Source organism: Alnus glutinosa, chromosome 3 (assembly GCF_958979055.1).
Source record: "Alnus glutinosa chromosome 3, dhAlnGlut1.1, whole genome shotgun sequence".
NCBI lineage: Eukaryota > Viridiplantae > Streptophyta > Magnoliopsida > Fagales > Betulaceae > Alnus > Alnus glutinosa.
Genome location: NC_084888.1, coordinates 17,258,301 through 17,277,301, shown reverse-complemented (window position 1 = coordinate 17,277,301; position 19,001 = coordinate 17,258,301). Strand labels below are relative to the sequence as shown.

The following is a 19,001-nucleotide window of genomic DNA, read 5'->3' as shown; positions in this document are numbered from 1 at the left end:
CAGTATGTCTGGACGCCTCCCAATACTATATCAGTTTCTGATTTCTTTCCAAGTTCCAAGAAAGGGAAGATCAATCAACCGTTCGGACGATGTGGTATCCCGTCCGGACGCGCATCTCCGTAAGGCAAGAATCGCAATTCAAAAATGACCGTCCGGATGTCTGACAACTGTGGTCCGGACGCGCGTGTATCAAAGAAGGAAATTGTCGATTCGACTTCAACGGTCCGGACGACTGCTTATCATGGTCCGGACGCGCGCATTACCGATATGGAAATTGCGTGTTGAAGAATAGCCGTCCGGACGCCCATCCCCCATGGTCCAAACGCTTGAGAGCCTTATAAGGAAATTACTTGCAGCTGACGTGCGACCTTTCGGACGATGTGTAATCCCGTCCGGACGATGTCCTTAAACAGGATAGATTTCTCCACAGAAATTTCAGAAAATCTGTTCGCATAGTTGTCCGTCCGGACGGCCCATGTCCACCGTCCGGACGGTGCCTAGGTATATTTTGCCTGACGCTCATTTAAGCCCCCAACCTATAAATAGAGGCCCTTGGGCACTAAGAACTATAAGAATTCAGTGTGAATTCTATTAGAGCTCAGAGAAGTTATCAATCCCTCTGAAGCCGTTTTACAAGTGTGCTATGCTGTAAACCGAAGTCTATCTTAGAGGTTGGCTCTAAGGTAAGGAGTTCCATTGAAGACACCTTCAGGTAGGTGAACCTGGTTGGGAAGCGTTCGTGTTGGGTTACACGTCAGAGATCAAGGTACGACCACTGCATCGGTACATGTGAGTGTTACTGTCTTGTATCTAGCTATGTCTTCTGAATAGTGGAATTCCTGGGTTTGGCTGCCCCGGAGTGGTTTTTCTCTTTACTGAGTTTCCACTTCGTCAACAAAAATCTGTGTGTCATTTACTTTCCGCTGTTCTTTAATTTTTATTGACACTTATGCACACACTTTATCTTTGAAGTCAATTTCAATTTTTCAGATATGCTAAGGAGTATGGCCAATATGTACATGACCCGCAAACCATCTCCATGGGTTAAGCAGGTATGGGTCAAGAAGGATGAGACCATTCACCCCTTGAGGGGGAGTGGACTCACCTAGTAAAGGTGAAGTCTCCCATGCCTAGGATTTTGGTTCCTAAATCCTAGTGCATATCAAGTATGTTTGCATTGCATCGTTTATCATGTCATATCTTATTCATGCCTTGCATTCTGTTTGAGGAACCTTTTATTCTATCCCCATATTTTCTCTGGTTTTCTTGAGAAACATCTGCAGATATTTCACATCGGGTGGCTACTTTTCTGTTTTAGTATTTGTAAACCTCTCTCCATGAGGACAAGTTTGGTTTTACCTTACATGCTGAGATTAGATGTCATTTCCTTTTCCATAAGCATGTCTTTGTTGTTTTTTTGTTTATTATTTTTCAACAAAAAAAAAAAAAATTGGGGAAAAGATGCAGAATTTTATTTTTTCTTGATAGCTTTTCAGATATTGCATGTGTTTTTGCCTGATATCTCAGTTCATTGTGCATTGATTAAATATGTTTATATATGATTGAGAGTTTATGCATGATATTTGCTAAGTTTTCCTGTTGCATCTTAATGATAGATAGTTACTTCTATGAATTATGCGCGATATCTGTATATTTTCTACTTATGTGCTAAAATATGCCTTGTCCTTCATGGTACAAGTAAAATATTTACCTTGTCCTTCATGGTACAAGTAAAACAATTGGATGCTGCATCTTAGGGGGAGTGTATCAGATGAGGGTGGCTAGGCCCTAGTAATTTGTAAGGTTTGACTTTTGACTGATCTTTCATTGATTTTCTCTCTTGTTTGAAAAATCTGGTTGCTTTTTGTCATATCAGTGAAGTCCATACCTTATTGAGAAAGTCTTCACACACACACGCATTGCATGAGTTGAGTAATCTATTTAAAATTTCTATCTGCAGGGAAATTCGTGCTTATTGAATTCTTAACTCTCATTTATATCTTTGCATATTTTTGCAATGCTATTTGACTGTTTTATCAATTGATTATATATGCGTGTTCTGAAGCTAACTTTTGGAAAAAATATTTTTCTACAAATTTTCCTCAAGTTTAAGTTTTTTTTTCAATGTGAAGCATTCGGACGGACCTATTCTTCGTCCAGGCGAGAGCAGTCTTGCCATATACTGACCTAGCAGTTGCACATCCGGACAGGATCTCTATAGGTTTAAGACTTGTTTCTCTTTCTCTGCCATACACACATCTTTGCATTTTTATTGATTTATCATATCATGTTGTGTGATTTTCTCATGGATTTCTCCCGAGATTTTGACATTCTTTGCACATCTCTTCTCATCCCATGATCTTCATTGTGTCTTCCGTTATTCTTTTAAGTTTTTTTTCTTTTAGAATATTGGAATATTTGTTGAAGGGATATTTTCTTGTATGTGTGTTGGGTGGATATTGTTATATCCATGCTATTTGGATTGCTATATTTGCTTTTGTAATTCATACGCCTCCAAATTGCAAGTTGTCATAATACCACATTTTTTTTGGAACTAACAGGAACTAATATTTCCTTGTGGTGTTATTTTTGGATAGATTTCTGTTAAATCCTTTCAGGAATATGTTGTCCAGCAACTCCCAACACAATATCTGACAGATCGATCCTTTGGAAAACAAGACCGTTGTTCAAGTCATGTTCAAAACTTCCAAGGGTCTTAGGATTTAAGATGAGCTTTTTCCCCCAGCTCATGCAGAGCCTTCTGTAGCATTCCCTCAGATCTGCATCAGTTAGAGGTTCAATAGTGAATCTCCTCATTTATCTTGCAGACCAGTTGCTTAGAGGATGTCAATCTGCGGATAATCAATTTCAGGCTTTGTAAAATCAAGATATTGAGGGTTTCTCAGTCCACGGTTCCCAGCTTTCTGAGCTCGAAGCCGAAGTAGTACAAATCCAGCTTTTTATACGGTTTGCTCTCCGTTACTTGATTTCAGTGGATCAGCAGGATTTGGTACTTGGAGGATTTTTATTCCTCTTTTTGGGCCATTTGCAGACGTTTCTCTACTTTCCTATTGTTTTGGATTTTAGAACGTTTTTGTCTGTGGATATTATTACTTCGTTTACCCTTGTCCTTCTGAGACATTGAGGTGGAGTAATTGTTGTGTGGTTTTTCTCATTACTCTGTTTTACCATTTGTCCCTTTGTGACAAAAAGGGGGAGTAATTTTTTATTTGGACCGGGATTGTATTTTTAACCAGTCAAGTGATTTTTGTCCCAGAATGGCCAAAGGGGGAGTTTGTTAGTTTTTGTGTTGGCTGCATTCTGTTGGACAAAATCACTTCTATGTAATGTTGCTACTTTCACAGGGATGCTGCTTTATCCAGAGTCTACTATTCGGCTATGTTGTTCAAGAAGATTCTGTGAAGTTTTCAAGGAAGTTTATTTCGGTTCCCTGTCAGCTATCCGGACGACGTGGTATTCCGTGCGGACGCTCATCAGTCAGCAACATCCGTTCGGACGACGAGATCTTTCCGTCCGGACGCCCATTAGTGTCTAGAAGCCTCGAACAGTTCAAGCTTGCATCCGTCCGGACGTAATGGCAAATCGTCTGGACGCTCTTCAGAGTTCGAGAAGATCCCAGTGTTCCAGCGCATCCGTCCGGACGACGTGGTTATACCATTCGAACGCCATTCAGTGTTAGGGTTTCTGCCTCAAGAGACAGGGTTATGGGAAGACAGCTGCTACTGTCCGGACGATGTGTGATCCCGTCCGGACGATGTCCTCCATAAGGCAAGTCGTGCACTCTAAGTTCAACCGTCCGGACGTCAGTCTTCATGGTCCGGACGATCAAGCTTCAAATATGGAAATTACGTGCACCAGTTCAACCGTCCGGACATCAGCCTTCAGGGTCCAGACGCTCCAAGCCTTATTATGGTAATTATGTACAGCCGAAGTGCAACCGTCCGGATGCTAGGGCAACACCGTCCGGACATGGCCTTGTTATGGAAGTTTTCAGTGCTACTTTGGAAAGGCGGTTGCAGTTGATCGTCCGGACGCTCGGTCAAGCCGTCCGGACACCCTCCGGTATTTTGGACATAACGTTTTACTCAAATATCGGATTGGGACGAAATCGGCGTCATTGGAAAGCTACGAAATTTTCTGTAAATTGAGCATCCGGACGGCCATTATACTCGTCTGGATGGAACCCATCCTGACGGAAATATTTTGCGTCCGGACGGCCCTGGGAAAAATTCCAGAATTACTTTTCGGACAAGGAAAACGTTGCCCGTCCGGACAGCCCTGGCTCTCGTCTGGATGCGCGGGCCACAGAATCCATTTTTGACTCGATTTTGGGTTTCCGAAGCCTATAAATAAGAGGCTTGAGGCATGCTTTCAACATAGAATTTGGTGGTGAATTCTCTACAGCTTAGAGATGGTGTTTAGGGGGATATTGAAGATCTACTAGCTCTCTAGCTTTGCCAGTGTGTGATTTGATCAGTTGTAAAGTCTATCTTAGGGGTTGGCCCTAAGGTAAAGGATTCCATTGAAGACCCCTTCAGGTAGGAAACCTGGTTGAGAGGCGTTCGTGTTGGGTTACACGTTAGAGAGCAAGGTACGACCACTGCATCAGGGGTATGTGAGTGTTACTGCTTTGTATTTAGCTTTGTCTTCTGAATAGTGGATATCCTGGGTTTGGCTGCCCCGGAGTGGTTTTTCTCTTAACTGAGTTTCCACTTCGTCAACAAAATATTTGTCTCCTTTAATTCCCCATTTAATATTTTGTTGCACACTGTTCACACACACCGTTAAATTAGAAGTCCATTTAATTTTTCACAGGGAATACTCATAAGTTTGAAAAGATCCCACCAACTCTTCAATCTTCATCTCATCTAGTTCCTTGCTTTCTTCAATGGTAGTTACTTTTATTCTGAAACGCTCAGACAAAGATCTTAGAATTTTTCGGATAAGCTTTACATCCGAGACTGTTTTCTCAGGTCGCTATGTAAAACTCCCCAAATGTCTCTTCTTCAAGCATCTTAATTTCTTCAAATCTAGAAATCAACATCTAGAGCTTGGCAAATTTAACAAGTTCTATGCCTTCATATGTTATTTCTAGGATTTGCCATGCTTCTTAAGCAGTTTCACAGTTTGAAATTCTTGCGAATTCAGAAGGTGAAAGAGCTTGACATAGAGCATGGAGGGCTTTATTATTGGAAAGTCGTGCGTTTTTTTGAGGAATTAATTCGAGAGTTGTATCCTCTGGCTTAGTCCAACCAGATTCTACAATTTGCCAAATATCATTTGATTTTAAAAAGAAACGCATACAAACTTTCCAATAGCCATAGCTCGTGCCATCAAAGGCAGGAAAAGAATTAAGATTTTGAGACATAGTAAAAAAGAAAAGTAGAAGTCAAAAAGACCACACTCAAGAAATTAATCTAAACAGAATGTACCAAGCTCTAATACCAATTGAAAAATAAATTGACTTTTACGGTGTGTGTGTGTGTGTGTGCAACGTGTAACAAAATATCAAAAGTACAGAATTTAAATAAGACAGATATTTTGTTAATGAAGTAAAAACTCAATTAAGAGAAAAACTACTTCGAGGCTGCTAAACCCATGAAATTCACTATTCAAAAGACAAAGCTAGTACAAAGACAGTAACACTCACATACCTGATACAGCGATCGTATCTTGCACTCTAACACGTAACTCAACGTGAGCGCCTCCCAACCAAGTTACTTACTTCAAGGGATCTTCAATAAATTCATTTACATTAGGGCTCCTCCCTAAGATAGACTTCACACAAAACAGCAACGGCACACCGACAACAGCTTGAGTGCTAGCGGCTCTTCACAATATCTCTCTAAACACCTTCTCTAAGTTATAGAGAATTCAATACCAAATTCTGTAAAGAATACATACTTAGAGGCCTCTATTTATATGCTAAGAAGACCTAAATCGAGTCTATCTCTAATTTCTCTAGGCGGCATCCGGATGAAAGCATAGAGTGACCAGACGGTCTTCTGTGCAACCAACTTTCCATAATGCGTTTCCATATTAAGGCTACGTCCGGACAATGTTGCCCTAGAGTCCGGACGATTGCCTCTGTCTGCATGTAATTGCCATAACAAGGACTGCGTCCGGACGGTGTTGCCATGTCGTCCGGACAGATGCAGAATGTATGCACGCAATTTCCTTACCAAGGATCTCAGCGTCCGAACGGTGTTGCCCTGTCGTCCGCACGGGTGCAAGCTGTCTCCCCAATTCGTGTTTGCAGAGAGCTGAAATCTTCTCGAACTCTAAGAGCGTCCAAACGTGTTGCCATGACGTCCGGACGAATGCAAACTTGAACTATTTGAAACTTCTTAACACTGATGGGCGTCCAGACGCATGACTGCGCCGTCCGGACGGAAACATGGGATCCGACTCTCTCTGAGTTGGAATCTGCACAAAATCTTCCTTGAATACTTGAAATAGCTTTTCTGAAATACTTTGAAGATTCTGAAATATACGGCATCCTTGTTTATGACAGCAACATTACATGATAGTGTTTTTGTCAACAAAATGCAGCCAATAAAAACTAACAAATATCGAGGGCTCACCCCCATGGACTTGTCCATTAGTGCAATGCTAGGAACTTGTCCCGATACTTTAATCTCTTATGCACTTTTCTCATTAGCGTTCATGCTCATGCTTCATACTATAAAATATCTTATTTTTTGCTTTCATGATCATGCATTGCTCAACAATATTTTACTTTCATACTTCACAAAACATAACAGGAAATCTTTAACACATCATCGAAATTGTAAAACATGTCTCTTTTCTCAATCTCATAAAACATTTTCAAAAGCTCATAAATCATCATCAACAACATCGTATCTTAAAATAATTTAAAGTATCAAAAGCAATATAAAAACATATATTATCTCAAGATATCATCGTCTCGGGTTTAAGCAAATATAGTATTTTGCATATTTTAAAACTACAAAACTTAGTATCTTTTCTCAGTGAGTTGAATACTCACCTTGGTTGCTTAGTAATTCGCTTAAAGAAGGATTCCCAACGAAAGCCTTGCAATGCACCACTGCATTATCACATTGCACGACACATCAAAACTAACACATTATTTTGTAACTCTAAATTTCCACATTGCTCTTGAATGACTTAAGAACCAAAACCCATAGAATTTCTAGGGTTCTATTTGACAACCCATTAACTAACAATACTAAGTCATAAGATATTCTTAGGATTAGACACAAAATTTACGAATTTAGAACACTTGGCCAAAAATTAAGGTTTTGCATCTTACCTTGATTTCTCACCAAGTGTGAAACCCAACGCTTAGAAATTATCTAGAATATGTCAAAATACACAATACCTAAAGAAAATTGAGAGATCAAGATGAAACTCTCAAAACTCAACACAAAAATCTAGATGAACTAGAATTTTTGGATTTACCTAAAACTAGCCGGTGAAAACGTAGATTCTATCCAGAGGATCATGTTTCCGACGTCGGATTTGAGTTTGAAAGCTTCAATCTTACGAAATCTAGGATTTTGTCTCAAAACCCTAAGAGAGAGAGAGAGAGAGAGGGAGAGAGAGAGAGATGAGCTGAAAAAAGCTTGTTGGTGACTTAAAATGTAGCTTGTCCTGAAACGTAAATGGCCCGTCCAAACACGCGTGTGTAAAGTCACAGATTTGAACTTACTCGCAAGCCTATCCAGACACGAAAATGGCTCGTCCGGGCGCACGTAAAAACTGGGAATTACTGGAAGTCCCATCCGTAGGCCATCCAAACATAAGAGCGAACACAAATTTTCTGCCTAACCCGTCCAAACACCAAATGGGTCTGTCTGAACACATGTTGGAGAAATGGAGTTATTGACTGACCCGTCTGGACACAGAATTGGTCAGTCCGGACGCACAACTCAGAAACTCAATTCTAAATGTTTTCTAAGTATTTTTCTTACACATTTTACCTAATTTTTCACTTAATTAGTTTAATTCATGTTTTTAACACTTAATTAACATCTTGAACATTACAGAAAATCCTCGAAATTCAACTTGAGAGAAATCATTGGACGGTATAAGTACTATGAATATGCCAAAACTTAGGGGTAGGAAATCAGATGGATCAATCACATGGTTCTGTAGCGTCCTCCAACTTGCTATCGACTCCCCTTCACTTTCTTTGCTGGATGGGAAGAGTCCCCCACAATTATATATTGTGTGTATGAATTTTTATTTTTTATTTTTTATTTTTTATTTATTTATTTTTTTTTGTGTGTTTTTTGGATCATGCCAAAAGAGAAGGTGAAGAAAAGACTGTCGGAATCACTCAGAGAACTTTTTCAATGACTGATATAAATATCGGCTAGTCTACCATATTTTTAGGGCCATCTCCTTCATTCTATGCTGACCCTGACTTGAAGTTGGCTTGTTTGGCTTATCGCTCGTTGTGGTACATGGCGAGTTTTTTTTTATCTTCAAGGATTTATAGGGTTTTGAATGCAACCTAGGTTATGTAAATTTCCTTAAAATTTGATTGAAAAAAAAAACCTCAAAATCATAGTGATTCCACCCTATGGGGATTGAAACCCTCCCCATATGCCACATCAACTTGAACCATTAAGTTAAATGCTATTTTTGAAGTACATTTATAAAATAAAAATATTTAATTAATGTTTATCAAGTCCTTGATACATTTTCTAAATTAACTTAGGGCCAACTAAATGGGAATGCGCAGTCTAAACCCATCTTTTTTTTAGGCTTTTCTAAAGACCAACCTGGGCCTAGAGTAGAGGATGTTACACATAAAGTTATCAGCACGTGCGTGACGCATTTTCCATCTAAATGGAGGAAGCAAACTGATATCAGAACTTCAAAATAGGATCCAAAATATAACTTCAAGTTTGTGAGTAAGTGACATATGAGTGAAAATTTGGAAAGCAAAATACCATTTTAACACCCCCCCCCCCCCCCCCCCTCCCCGAAGAAAAAGAAGAAAAAGCTCAGGTCATACCACATTCAGTTGCTTTCATTTCTCTTTTATTTTCCTCAAAAGCAAATGATAACAGCAGAGAAATACAAGAATATACAGTTTCTTTTCTCTTACATTGTATAGGGATTTTCACAACTTAGCAAGGTCCAAGGCATTGAAGGCAACAGTTACAATCATATGTACAAATACTTGCTGTGGTTCAAGATACGCATTTCAAATGGGCTAGTAACCTAACCAAGCAAAAGAAAATGATTACAGCAGAGAAATACAAGAATATACAGTTTCTTTTCTCTTACATTGTATAGGGATTTTCACAACTTAGCAAGGTCCAAGGCATTGAAGGCAACAGTTACAATCATATGTACAAATAATTGCTGTGGTTCAAGATACGCATTTCAAATGGGCTAGTAACCTAACCAAGCAGATGGTATCGGCTGAAACTTGTTCTTGGCACATGCCAATACATCATAATAATCTAGATGACTAAAGCAGTCACGGAAATCAGTGAAGAGCTTTTCAAACACCCTCCATTGGACTTTGGTTGATCTAGAGTAAGGATATGGAAGAAAAACCTGCAAATAGTAGAGGTAGGCAAATGGGTAATCACCATCAATACGGGAAGAATAGCTGCAGAAAAATAAGATCGTAGCAAACACAACAGAAAATTTGTCCATTTTAGAAGGCATGAGACCATTTACTCTAAACATCGGCTTCTTAATGGGCAAAAGGGATCCTCTCTCTCTCTCTCTCTCTCTCTCTCTCTCTATACATACCTAAAAATACATATAAACTAGATACGTCTACATGTCATTATGTGGCTGTATTCATGAAATCTCCCAGTATCTCTAGAGTAGTTTTGTTAGGTATAATTATTAACGACAAACTTCTGAATGGTATTGCTTACATCACCCTCTTGTGCAAGACTTTTAAGCAAGCAAAACGTGTGCTCATTTTCCTCCAAACTGTCAAGAACAGCCAGCCAGATCTGTGAAGCAAGCTCATGGGCCATGTCACTTGATTTGCCACAAGCAATAAATTGATCTGCCAAAACACAAGTTTAGTAAGATCTAGTTAGTGGGTACTGAAGACACTCAGGTTATGGGCACTCCACCAAGAAACTAATGACTGCCGAGTCATCAATCCAATTACTTGATTATGGTCTAACATATTTCCCATTACACCTCACATACCCTCACCAACGCCAAAGGGAATAAACAAGATGATGAACTTGATAAGAGAAAAACATTCACGTATGTATTGCATAAGTTAAACAATGTCAATTAGAAAACATGTGAAGCAAACTCCAACTTTAATTCTAGATTATTGAAAATATGATCAATATGCTCAATCACAAAAATCAATGAAGTGAAAAAATTAAAGTAAAAAGCATCAAACTAATTGCAAACAAAAGTTCTTTACGTGGAAAACCCAAACAGGAAAAACCATGGAACGTAGTTCAGCTAAAAATGATAGCACTACTGCACTAGTGAAAGAAATATATAAGAACTATAAAACTATTATATAGATTTACAGACAAACTCGAACTCTACGAGACTCATTCAATTCACTCTTATTCAACGATCAAATTACCACGATTCTTGTTCTTTGTTCGTTGATATCATGTGTCAAATCCGTGTAGTGGTTCTTCTACCACACGTTATCCATACAATGTCTTCAGACTCATCCGGATTTTTCACACTCGGTGACAAAGAATTGATCTCTATCTCAGGTGGTTTGTGGAAGGGAACTCTAATAGAGATTTTTAAAGCGCTCACACAATAGAACTCAAGCTAAAAATCTTCACTGTAAAACATCTTTTTCTCTCAAGTTTTCTCAAGATTTTTACTTAAAACAAGTGCTTTTTAATTTCCTCACTCAAGAACAAGATAATGATTCACTTAATGCTTGTGCTCTTTAAAGTCTTAGGAATTTCCTGTCATTGACTAAGGTTATGAGAAAATGACATTTTTATAGACCAATCAAAAAACCCTAAAAAACTCATTTTTTCAAAAGATGCACCACCCATTTGAATCAGAATTTAGGGGCATTTGAACAATGATTTTTTTACAACACAATCTCCAGATTTGGCTTTCAAATTATCTTCTCACGTGGATCTGTTTTGCTCTGTCATTCGAATGAGAGCTTCAACTGATCATTCCACGATACATTCGGTGACATGGACAGTTTTACACCATTAAAATGGTATTCAAACGGGCTTCCCACGGTACAATCAGCCACATCAACTCAGGAACACCATTCGAACGAGAATTAACAATCTGCAATAATTCTCAAAAAATTCCATAATTTTAAAATATTTTTAAACTATTCAAAAACTTCTCCCAACATAAAGACCTCAGGTTTAGGTAAGGTCCAATCTAACCTCCAAAAATTTAATTTCTGGATATCTAAGCCACTCACTGTCCTGATTATTTTAAAGATCAATTTATGACGACCTTGTAGAAAGTCTTCAATGAAGCATGTAACTTTTTTTTTTTTTTGGATAAGTATATGTTGTGGGCCTGGGTTTGGGATCGTGTGATGGGTTTGTGGATGGGTAAAGCTGCAGGATTTGATTTCCTGAGTTTCCTTATGGTGGAAGGTGAAAGATGGTGAATGGATATGAGGTATTCGAGGTACCTCTGCCTCCCAATTTCAACTACAAGAGTTGTGATTTTTTTGATAAATTTCAGCATGTATTCTTCTTATTCAGAATCACTACTTATAGAATACAATATCAATACTGTTTTGGCTAATGCCTTATTTTTAGGAATCCTTCCCTTATTTCCCTCCCTAAAATTCCTGCTATCAATCCCTTAATTATTGGAATACATAATTCCTTATTTGTAGGAATTTCCCTCCCACAAGTCTTGCTCCCCACGCACAGACTTGTGCCTTACTTCTTTCCTAAAATACATCAGCCGCCACTTGGATTAGGTTTAGAGTGTGCAACAGTTAGGGTTTCATCATGTTGCTGCACTCGTTTGGGCCTCCTAACATAGGTCCGTAACAGTATATTCAAAAGGCGCAAAGGGGCGCAACCCATAGTACATAGGACGTATACATGAAACCCCTAATTCAAAGAAAAAATAGAGTACCTATCTATAAAATCAAAATAAGAACACTCATGCACATACTGAAATTTATCTCTCCATATAAACAACGTTTGTAGCATCATTTTCTTCAAGTTCATCAAGTCAGTCTCACAATCTTCAAAACAGCGTGCATTTCGTTCCCTCCATACACACCACATCAAACACAATGGAGCCATGCGCCAAATCGGTATCAACGTCCGATTGCCCTTTTGCCCCCTCCAACTCTCCAACATATCTTTCACCGACCGCGGCATTACCCACTCCACCCCAAACATTTACAGTATCGTCCTCCACAATTCTGTAGCAACCATACAATGCAGAAACAAATGATCAATGGACTCTCCAGAAATCTTACACATATAGCACCACTCTATCACAATAATGTTTCTCTTTCGTAAATTATCCAAAGTAAAGACTTTCCCTAAAGCTACCGTCTACACAAAGACAGCCACTCTCGGGGGGATCTTAACTTTCCAAATACTTTTCCACGGAAATGACGACTGCATAGGACTAGATAAAACCTTATAGTAAGACTTTACCTCAAATGATTTCTTACGCGTTGGAATCCAACACATTTTATCCTCTCCCTCACTTCTAACTTTAAAATTGTACAGCATCTCAAAAAATCTACTAACCGCTTCCACCTCCCAATCATGAACTGGGCAAGAAAACAAAATATTCCACAGAATTGTGCTATTTTGTCTCTGCATATTCCCCTCCACCCATGCATCCTTGCCACTAGCAATGAGAAACAACTCTGGAAAAAGAGTCTTCAAAGGAATCTCCCCACACCACACATCATGTCAAAACAGAACTTTCAAGCCGTTCCCGATCTCATATCTCACATGAGCTGCAAAAGCATCCCATCCCCTCCTAATACACTTCCAAACTCCAACCCCAAAAGAACCCCCAACCTCCTTAGAGCACCAACCACCCCTCATACTTCCATATTTGAAATCCACCACCTTTCTCCAAAGAGCATCCCTTTCCAAAGCATATCTCCATAACCATTTACCTATCAAAACTCTATTGAACATAACCATATTTCTCACTCCTAGTCCCCCTGAAACCTTTGAAGAACAAATCGTATGCCAATTAACCAAATGAAATTTAAATTCATCTCCAATACCACCCCAAAGGAAGTCTCCTTGAAGTTTTTCCAAACGATTTGTCACTCCCACTGGAATAGGGAAGAGAGACAGAAAATATGTAGGTAAACTTGAAAGAGTACTATTAATCAAAGTTATCCTCCCACCCTTAGATAAACACAACCTCTTCCACCCCGCTAATCTAGCTTCCATCTTCTCAATAATGTTATTCCACATATGAGCGTCTTTATACTTAGCACTCAACGGAAGACCCAAATATTTTAAAGGAAGCGAGGCCACACCGCACCCAAGAATACTAGCCAACTCCTCCACATCCCCTACCTCACCTACCGGAACAATCTTAGATTTAGACGAATTTATTCTCAAACCCGAGGCTGCTTCAAAACATAGCAGCAAACACCTCAAGTCTCGGATCTGGTCAGCAATAGGATCACAAAAGATCAACGTATCATCTGCAAATAATAGATGGGATACCATCATAGCATCTTGCGTACTTGAACCCACTGAGATCCCCGATAGCCGCCCATTGAACCGTCGCATATATCATCCGACTAAAAGCCTCCATCACCAACACAAACAGAAGCGGAGATAAAGGATCCCCTTGTCGAAGACCCCGTGAGCTATGAAAAAACCCTGAAGGCGACCCATTGAAATTTATGGAAAAACAAATAGTAGAAATACGAGCAATCCAGTCACATCATCTCTCCCCAAAACCACATCTCTTCAATAAATATAGCAGAAACTCCCAATTTACATGATCATACGCCTTCTTCAAATCCAACTTACATATAATGCCCAAAGTTCTAGATCGAATCCTGCTATCTACACATTCATTGGCCACCAAAACAAAATCCAGTATTTGCCTCCCCTTGATAAAAGCAGTGAGAATGGGAAACAACCTTCACCAACATTGACTTTAACTTATTTGTCAGGACCTTTGAGATGATTTTGTACATTCCACCTATTAAACTGATAAGTCGAAAATCCTTGATATTCACCGCTCCGTCTTTCTTTGGAATCAGCGACACAAAGGTAGCATTAAGGCTCTTCTCGAACTTTACACTGGTTTGAAACTCCTTTAACACCGCAATAATATCAGTCTTCAAGATCTCCCAACACTTCCGAAAAAATGTCATAGTAAAACCATCAGGCCCAGGGACCTTATCGCCTTTGAAATTCTGTATTACCCCCCAAATTTCATCTTCCTCAAACTCACGTTCCATCCATATTTTATCCTCTTTATCAATGGAAAGAAAAGATAAATTATCTGCCCTTGGTCTCCACTGATATTGCTCACTGAACAGCAATTTATAGAACTCCACAATGTGATCTAGGATAACTGTCTTGTCATCAATCAATTGTCCATCCACCACTAGAGCCTCAATCGCATTATGTCTTCTATGTGAGTTTGCCAGTCGGGGGAAGAATTTGGTATTACTGTCACCCTCTATCCCACATTAACAAGATGCCTCCCAAAGCCCCTCTAGAACCCAAATACACCCAATCCACATAAACACAACCCCAAACACTATAGACCACCTCCCTCCTAATTACCTCCATTTTTGTCTCTTGTAAGCACACAATATCTGCCTTCCATTCCCTCAACAACCCCCTAATCTTCGTTCTTTTCTCGAGCTCATTCATGCCTCGCACATTGCACGAAATAATCTTTGGCTTCAACATTAACAATTACCAACCCTCCCCTTCCTAGTCATCCTAGACGTCTAACCTCCTTTCCCATCATAATTCACCGAACATTCTAACCTCTTCACTTCACGTTATCCACGAATTCCAAATTTAACACTCAAATTATTGTCGTGCCTCACCCTATCGGATAACCGAGAAACATGAAACTTAAACTTAGAACTAAACTAAATGTTTTTGTCTACAGAATATGCCAACAATTCTCACCCCTAACACACTGCAATTACAACACAATGAATATGTGAAAGGCACAAGCAAGTGCCTTCAAATTACATGGAACAAAAATGTTGACATGTGTCTGTCATAGAAGTAAGTGCTAGCCTTTAAGATGTTTATATGACCTTCTACCTATGAAATGTGAGATGGGAATTGGCACTCCACTCAACTTAAATTATTTATTCAGTTAGAAATTCATTAGGGTTGCAAGCAAGAAAATGAGTAAGTGAGAGTAGAGAACACACCAATTATGGTTCCATGAAGTATCCCCGAAGGAGGTGGCATAGTGGAAAGTTCAAGTTGCTCTTTCAAAAACAGATAAGTGTGCCCAACAAGCTCGTCTATCTCACCTTCCAAAGCAAAGATGTGTTTGCTAACGTATAAAGCTGTAAATCTCCTGAAGGCATTCAGTGAGACCATTAGAATGCCAGTAAGCTTATAATAATATACTTTTGATGAGTTAAAAAGGAAACCTACTTAATGATATTGAAACCAATAAAAGAGAGAATATCAATTTCATATGAAAGGTCCAAAGACAGGTTATATGTTAGTAAAAAAAAAAAAAAACAAAGGAGAATGGAGGAGGAAAGGAAAGATCTTTGGTTTGAACGTGAAAATTTGTGATTTTGTTGTTGAAAATAGTGTTTGGGGGTCAATAGAGTGTGGATTTGGTGTTCTAGAATGTGGAAGAGGTGAAAAGTGAGAAAACTCGGAACTTTGGCAAAGAGAAATCAGGAAGAACGATGAATAGCCTCCATTCGAACAAGAGTAAATTAGGGAGTCTCATTTGAAGGCTCGATCAATAGCCTCCGAACGAGGTAACTAAAAATAGTGTTTGGGGGTCAATAGAGTGTGGATTTGGTGTTCTAGAACATGGAAGAGGTGAAAAGTGAGAAAAATATGAGCTTTGGCAAAGAGAAATCAGGAAAAACGATGAATAGCCCCCATTTGAACAAAAGTAAATTAGAGTCTCGTTTGAAGGCTCGATCAATAACCGTCCGAACGAGGTAACTCAGAACATCCTGTTCGCAATTTTGTTCAAACCCCCATTCAAACAAGACCAATTTTTTTTTTTTTTTTTAAAAAAATATAAAAAATAAAATAAAGTGATAGTGAGGGGGGAATGAGGACTTATAGGACACGGAACTGACTATTACAGAGAAGGATTTACTGAGGAACTTAATGCTCAAGGTAAGTAAACTCATACGAAAGTAGACAAGGATTTTATTGCATGAAAATTTGCAAATGAAAAATGAGAACTTTTATTCAAGTGCTTGTCTGAGATGGTGTGTTTTAAATTTCTTATTGAAACTACATGTTTTTAATGCGAATGTCATTTCCACATGAAAGACTTCACCATATCAGGTAATGAAGAAAAAATGGGCATGTTCACCATGTTATGGAATGGTACGATATGATATGTACGATGATGTTATGAAATGTTATGCATGAATGCTTGTCATTTTATGATATAACACACACACACACACACACACACACACACACACATATATATATATATATATATGTTTACACCGGATTTGTGGGGTATGTAGTGCGCACACACACAGATACATATATATATATATATACACATAGCCGACACAACCACATACGGTATAGGGCTACTTTACCATGAGAAGACGTTATTATCAGAAAGATCATTTCCATGAGAAGGTAATAATCAATTTCCATCAATTTGCATGGCCTTTCTCCAAGCCATGAAACTAAAAACCAAACATTGCTAATTAACATTATATGAATACCAGCAAAAAAGGGACTACACTCTACCTTTGGCTCAACCCTCGAGGGATAGGTCCAGGCCACCTTTTAGCTTGACCAGCCAAAGGATAAGTCTTGACTAGAGCAGCTTGCCACAAGCACTCTCCCCGAAACAAATTGGTCCATTGCTTTTTCACACATGATATTTGTGCCCAATCTGAAACAGGAACTCGAATCAAAATTTCTATCAGGAGATGATCAGGAAGCTTTTCAACTGAATTATCAACTGATGTTATTGTGTCATCATCACTGATACTGTTATCTGTCATTAGAGTTCTGCAAAGCAAGAGCCAATCGTCAAAAGCATTTAAAAAAAAAAAAAGAAAAAGAAGAAGAAGAACAAAGCATCAATGTGCCTAATGGAAAGTTAGAAGAGCAAGTTCAATTCTAGAAAAGAGCAGGAATGTTTTTATCCAATTAGGACGCTAGGCATGATGTGAAAGATGTTTGAGAATAATTTTTAAAAGGAAAAAAAGAAGAAGAAGAAGAAGAAATAAATTGAGTTTCCATGTTTACCAAAACGGGAATAAGCTTTCAGCAAAAATGAATAACAAGGTAAAAAGAAAAAAAAAATCATCAATTTTACAAAGTTCCACGAGTGATATGATAGCTAATTTCTTTTGAAAGCGTCATAAGGCCCCAATTGTATCAATGCTGTCAACTTAACTAAGCCATAGTCCCAACCGATCGCCTAAAAGCGATTCCAGACCTGGCTCCAACTGAAATAAGAAAAATAAATAAATAAAAACTAATTCCCAGCAATAGGTTAGATTTCAAGTGTTTAATTTGCAACATATCAAACTACCGCACCATTAAAGTCTTTGGCGGAATCTCCAATTGTCAAGTTATTGGATTTTTCTTTTCATTTCATTTCAAACAGACAGGATTAACATATTAAATGCATACTAGATTAACTCCTACAAAAGATCTCAAATTTAGCTTATAAAAATAAGACTAAGTTCAAGTGAAAATTTTCTTCTTTTCTGGGTTTGGCTGTGAAGGAGAAAACTGTACAAGAAAGAGTAAATTGACTGAAAGCTGGACTAACATAACCTCCGTTCTAATTAAAATATGGACGTCAAACACAGACGCTCCTGCCTTTAAACAGAATTATAAAGAACCCATCTTATGTTTGATCAAGTCCATTCAAATTTTGCCAATTTTCACACAAAGCACCAAAGAAGTGACCAGCAAAAGAAAAACTCATCAAAGTAACACAATCCACAGAACAGAGATAACTCTCGCAATCACATGGGAAAGCGGAAAAACTAAAAGAAAAACCATAGACAGTACAAGAAAGAAAAAAGAAATGAAAGCACAAACTGAATTAAAACGAGAAAAATAACTGAAGTAGAAACCCAACTATGTACCTGAGAGAAAGTGGAAAACGCCTCGCGTTTCAGCTGAGAGTTTGGAAAGGGGAGGAAAAGAGTCGGCAGCTCAGGGTGTCTGACGTGGGTTGCGTGTTTGTGGATCTGATTGGAACTCCGGTTGATGGTTAAGATTTCTTTTAAAAGATCAAAGGTGTAAAAACCGCCACGTCAAAAGCAACTGGAGGCCAAAAAACAAAAAAAAAAAAAAAAAAAAAAAAAAAAATCCTTTCTTCGGTTCTTTCGTTGTTTCCTCTCCCAAACCCATTTCTTGTTGATCTCCCACCGAAACCCTCCTCCCTCCCCCCAAATTCAGCCTCCGCCACCAGCAACTTGGGCACTTCCATGCTCGTACTCACGTCAAGCACCGTCACCAGGTCAATCGACGCAGGATGGGCCAAGTTTAGCTCCAGAGAATGCGGGACAATTGGCGAAGATAAAGGAACGGAATTAATGAAAAAGCCCCGGAATTCGACGGCTCTGTTTTCGTCCTCTTCCTTCTCATTCAATTCCAGTATGGGATTGAACAGAGCACCGGAGGTGGGGGACATCAAAGGCTCATCGTCGTTATACACTCTCAAGCACTTGGTGTTGGTACAGTTTCCGGTATGGTGACGTGTCGCCTGGTGATTCGCTGCTAGGTTCTGATCTACTACCTCAATCCTGCAAAAAGAACAAACAGCTCGTCGGGGGTGCCGACTACGCCCACTCCGATGCCTAA

The 19,001-nt window shown here is 38.9% G+C and overlaps 1 protein-coding gene across 2 annotated transcripts; it reads right to left on the bottom strand.

Moving 5' to 3' along the window:
• Nucleotides 1–9,273: 9,273 nt before the first annotated feature.
• On the bottom strand, nucleotides 9,274–18,383 carry LOC133864682 (uncharacterized). Of its 2 annotated transcripts, none has more exons than XM_062301087.1 (5): nucleotides 18,281–18,383; nucleotides 16,920–17,186; nucleotides 15,374–15,525; nucleotides 9,912–10,048; nucleotides 9,274–9,579 (listed from the first exon to the last, which is right to left on the bottom strand). In XM_062301087.1, exons 2-5 carry the CDS (start codon nucleotides 17,177–17,179, stop codon nucleotides 9,412–9,414), a joined length of 717 nt encoding a protein of 238 aa, XP_062157071.1. In that variant the 5' UTR covers nucleotides 17,180–17,186; nucleotides 18,281–18,383; the 3' UTR covers nucleotides 9,274–9,411. The 2 variants fall into 2 exon arrangements, with proteins under 2 accessions (XP_062157071.1, XP_062157070.1); XM_062301086.1 differs by lacking the exon at nucleotides 18,281–18,383 and adding an exon at nucleotides 17,578–17,599.
• Nucleotides 18,384–19,001: the final 618 nt, after the last annotated feature.

Excerpts from the sequence above, each read along its gene's own strand:
- LOC133864682 (XM_062301087.1), bottom strand. The coding sequence starts at position 17,179 with ATGACAGATAACAGTATCAGTGATGATGACACAATAACATCAGTTGAT. Across the intron at positions 15,526-16,919 it reads CCTCGAGGGTTGAGCCAAAG|GAGATTTACAGCTTTATACG; the intron begins GTAGAGTGTAGT and ends GAATGCCTTCAG. Across the intron at positions 9,580-9,911 it reads GTCTTGCACAAGAGGGTGAT|GTTTTTCTTCCATATCCTTA; the intron begins GTAAGCAATACC and ends TACTATTTGCAG.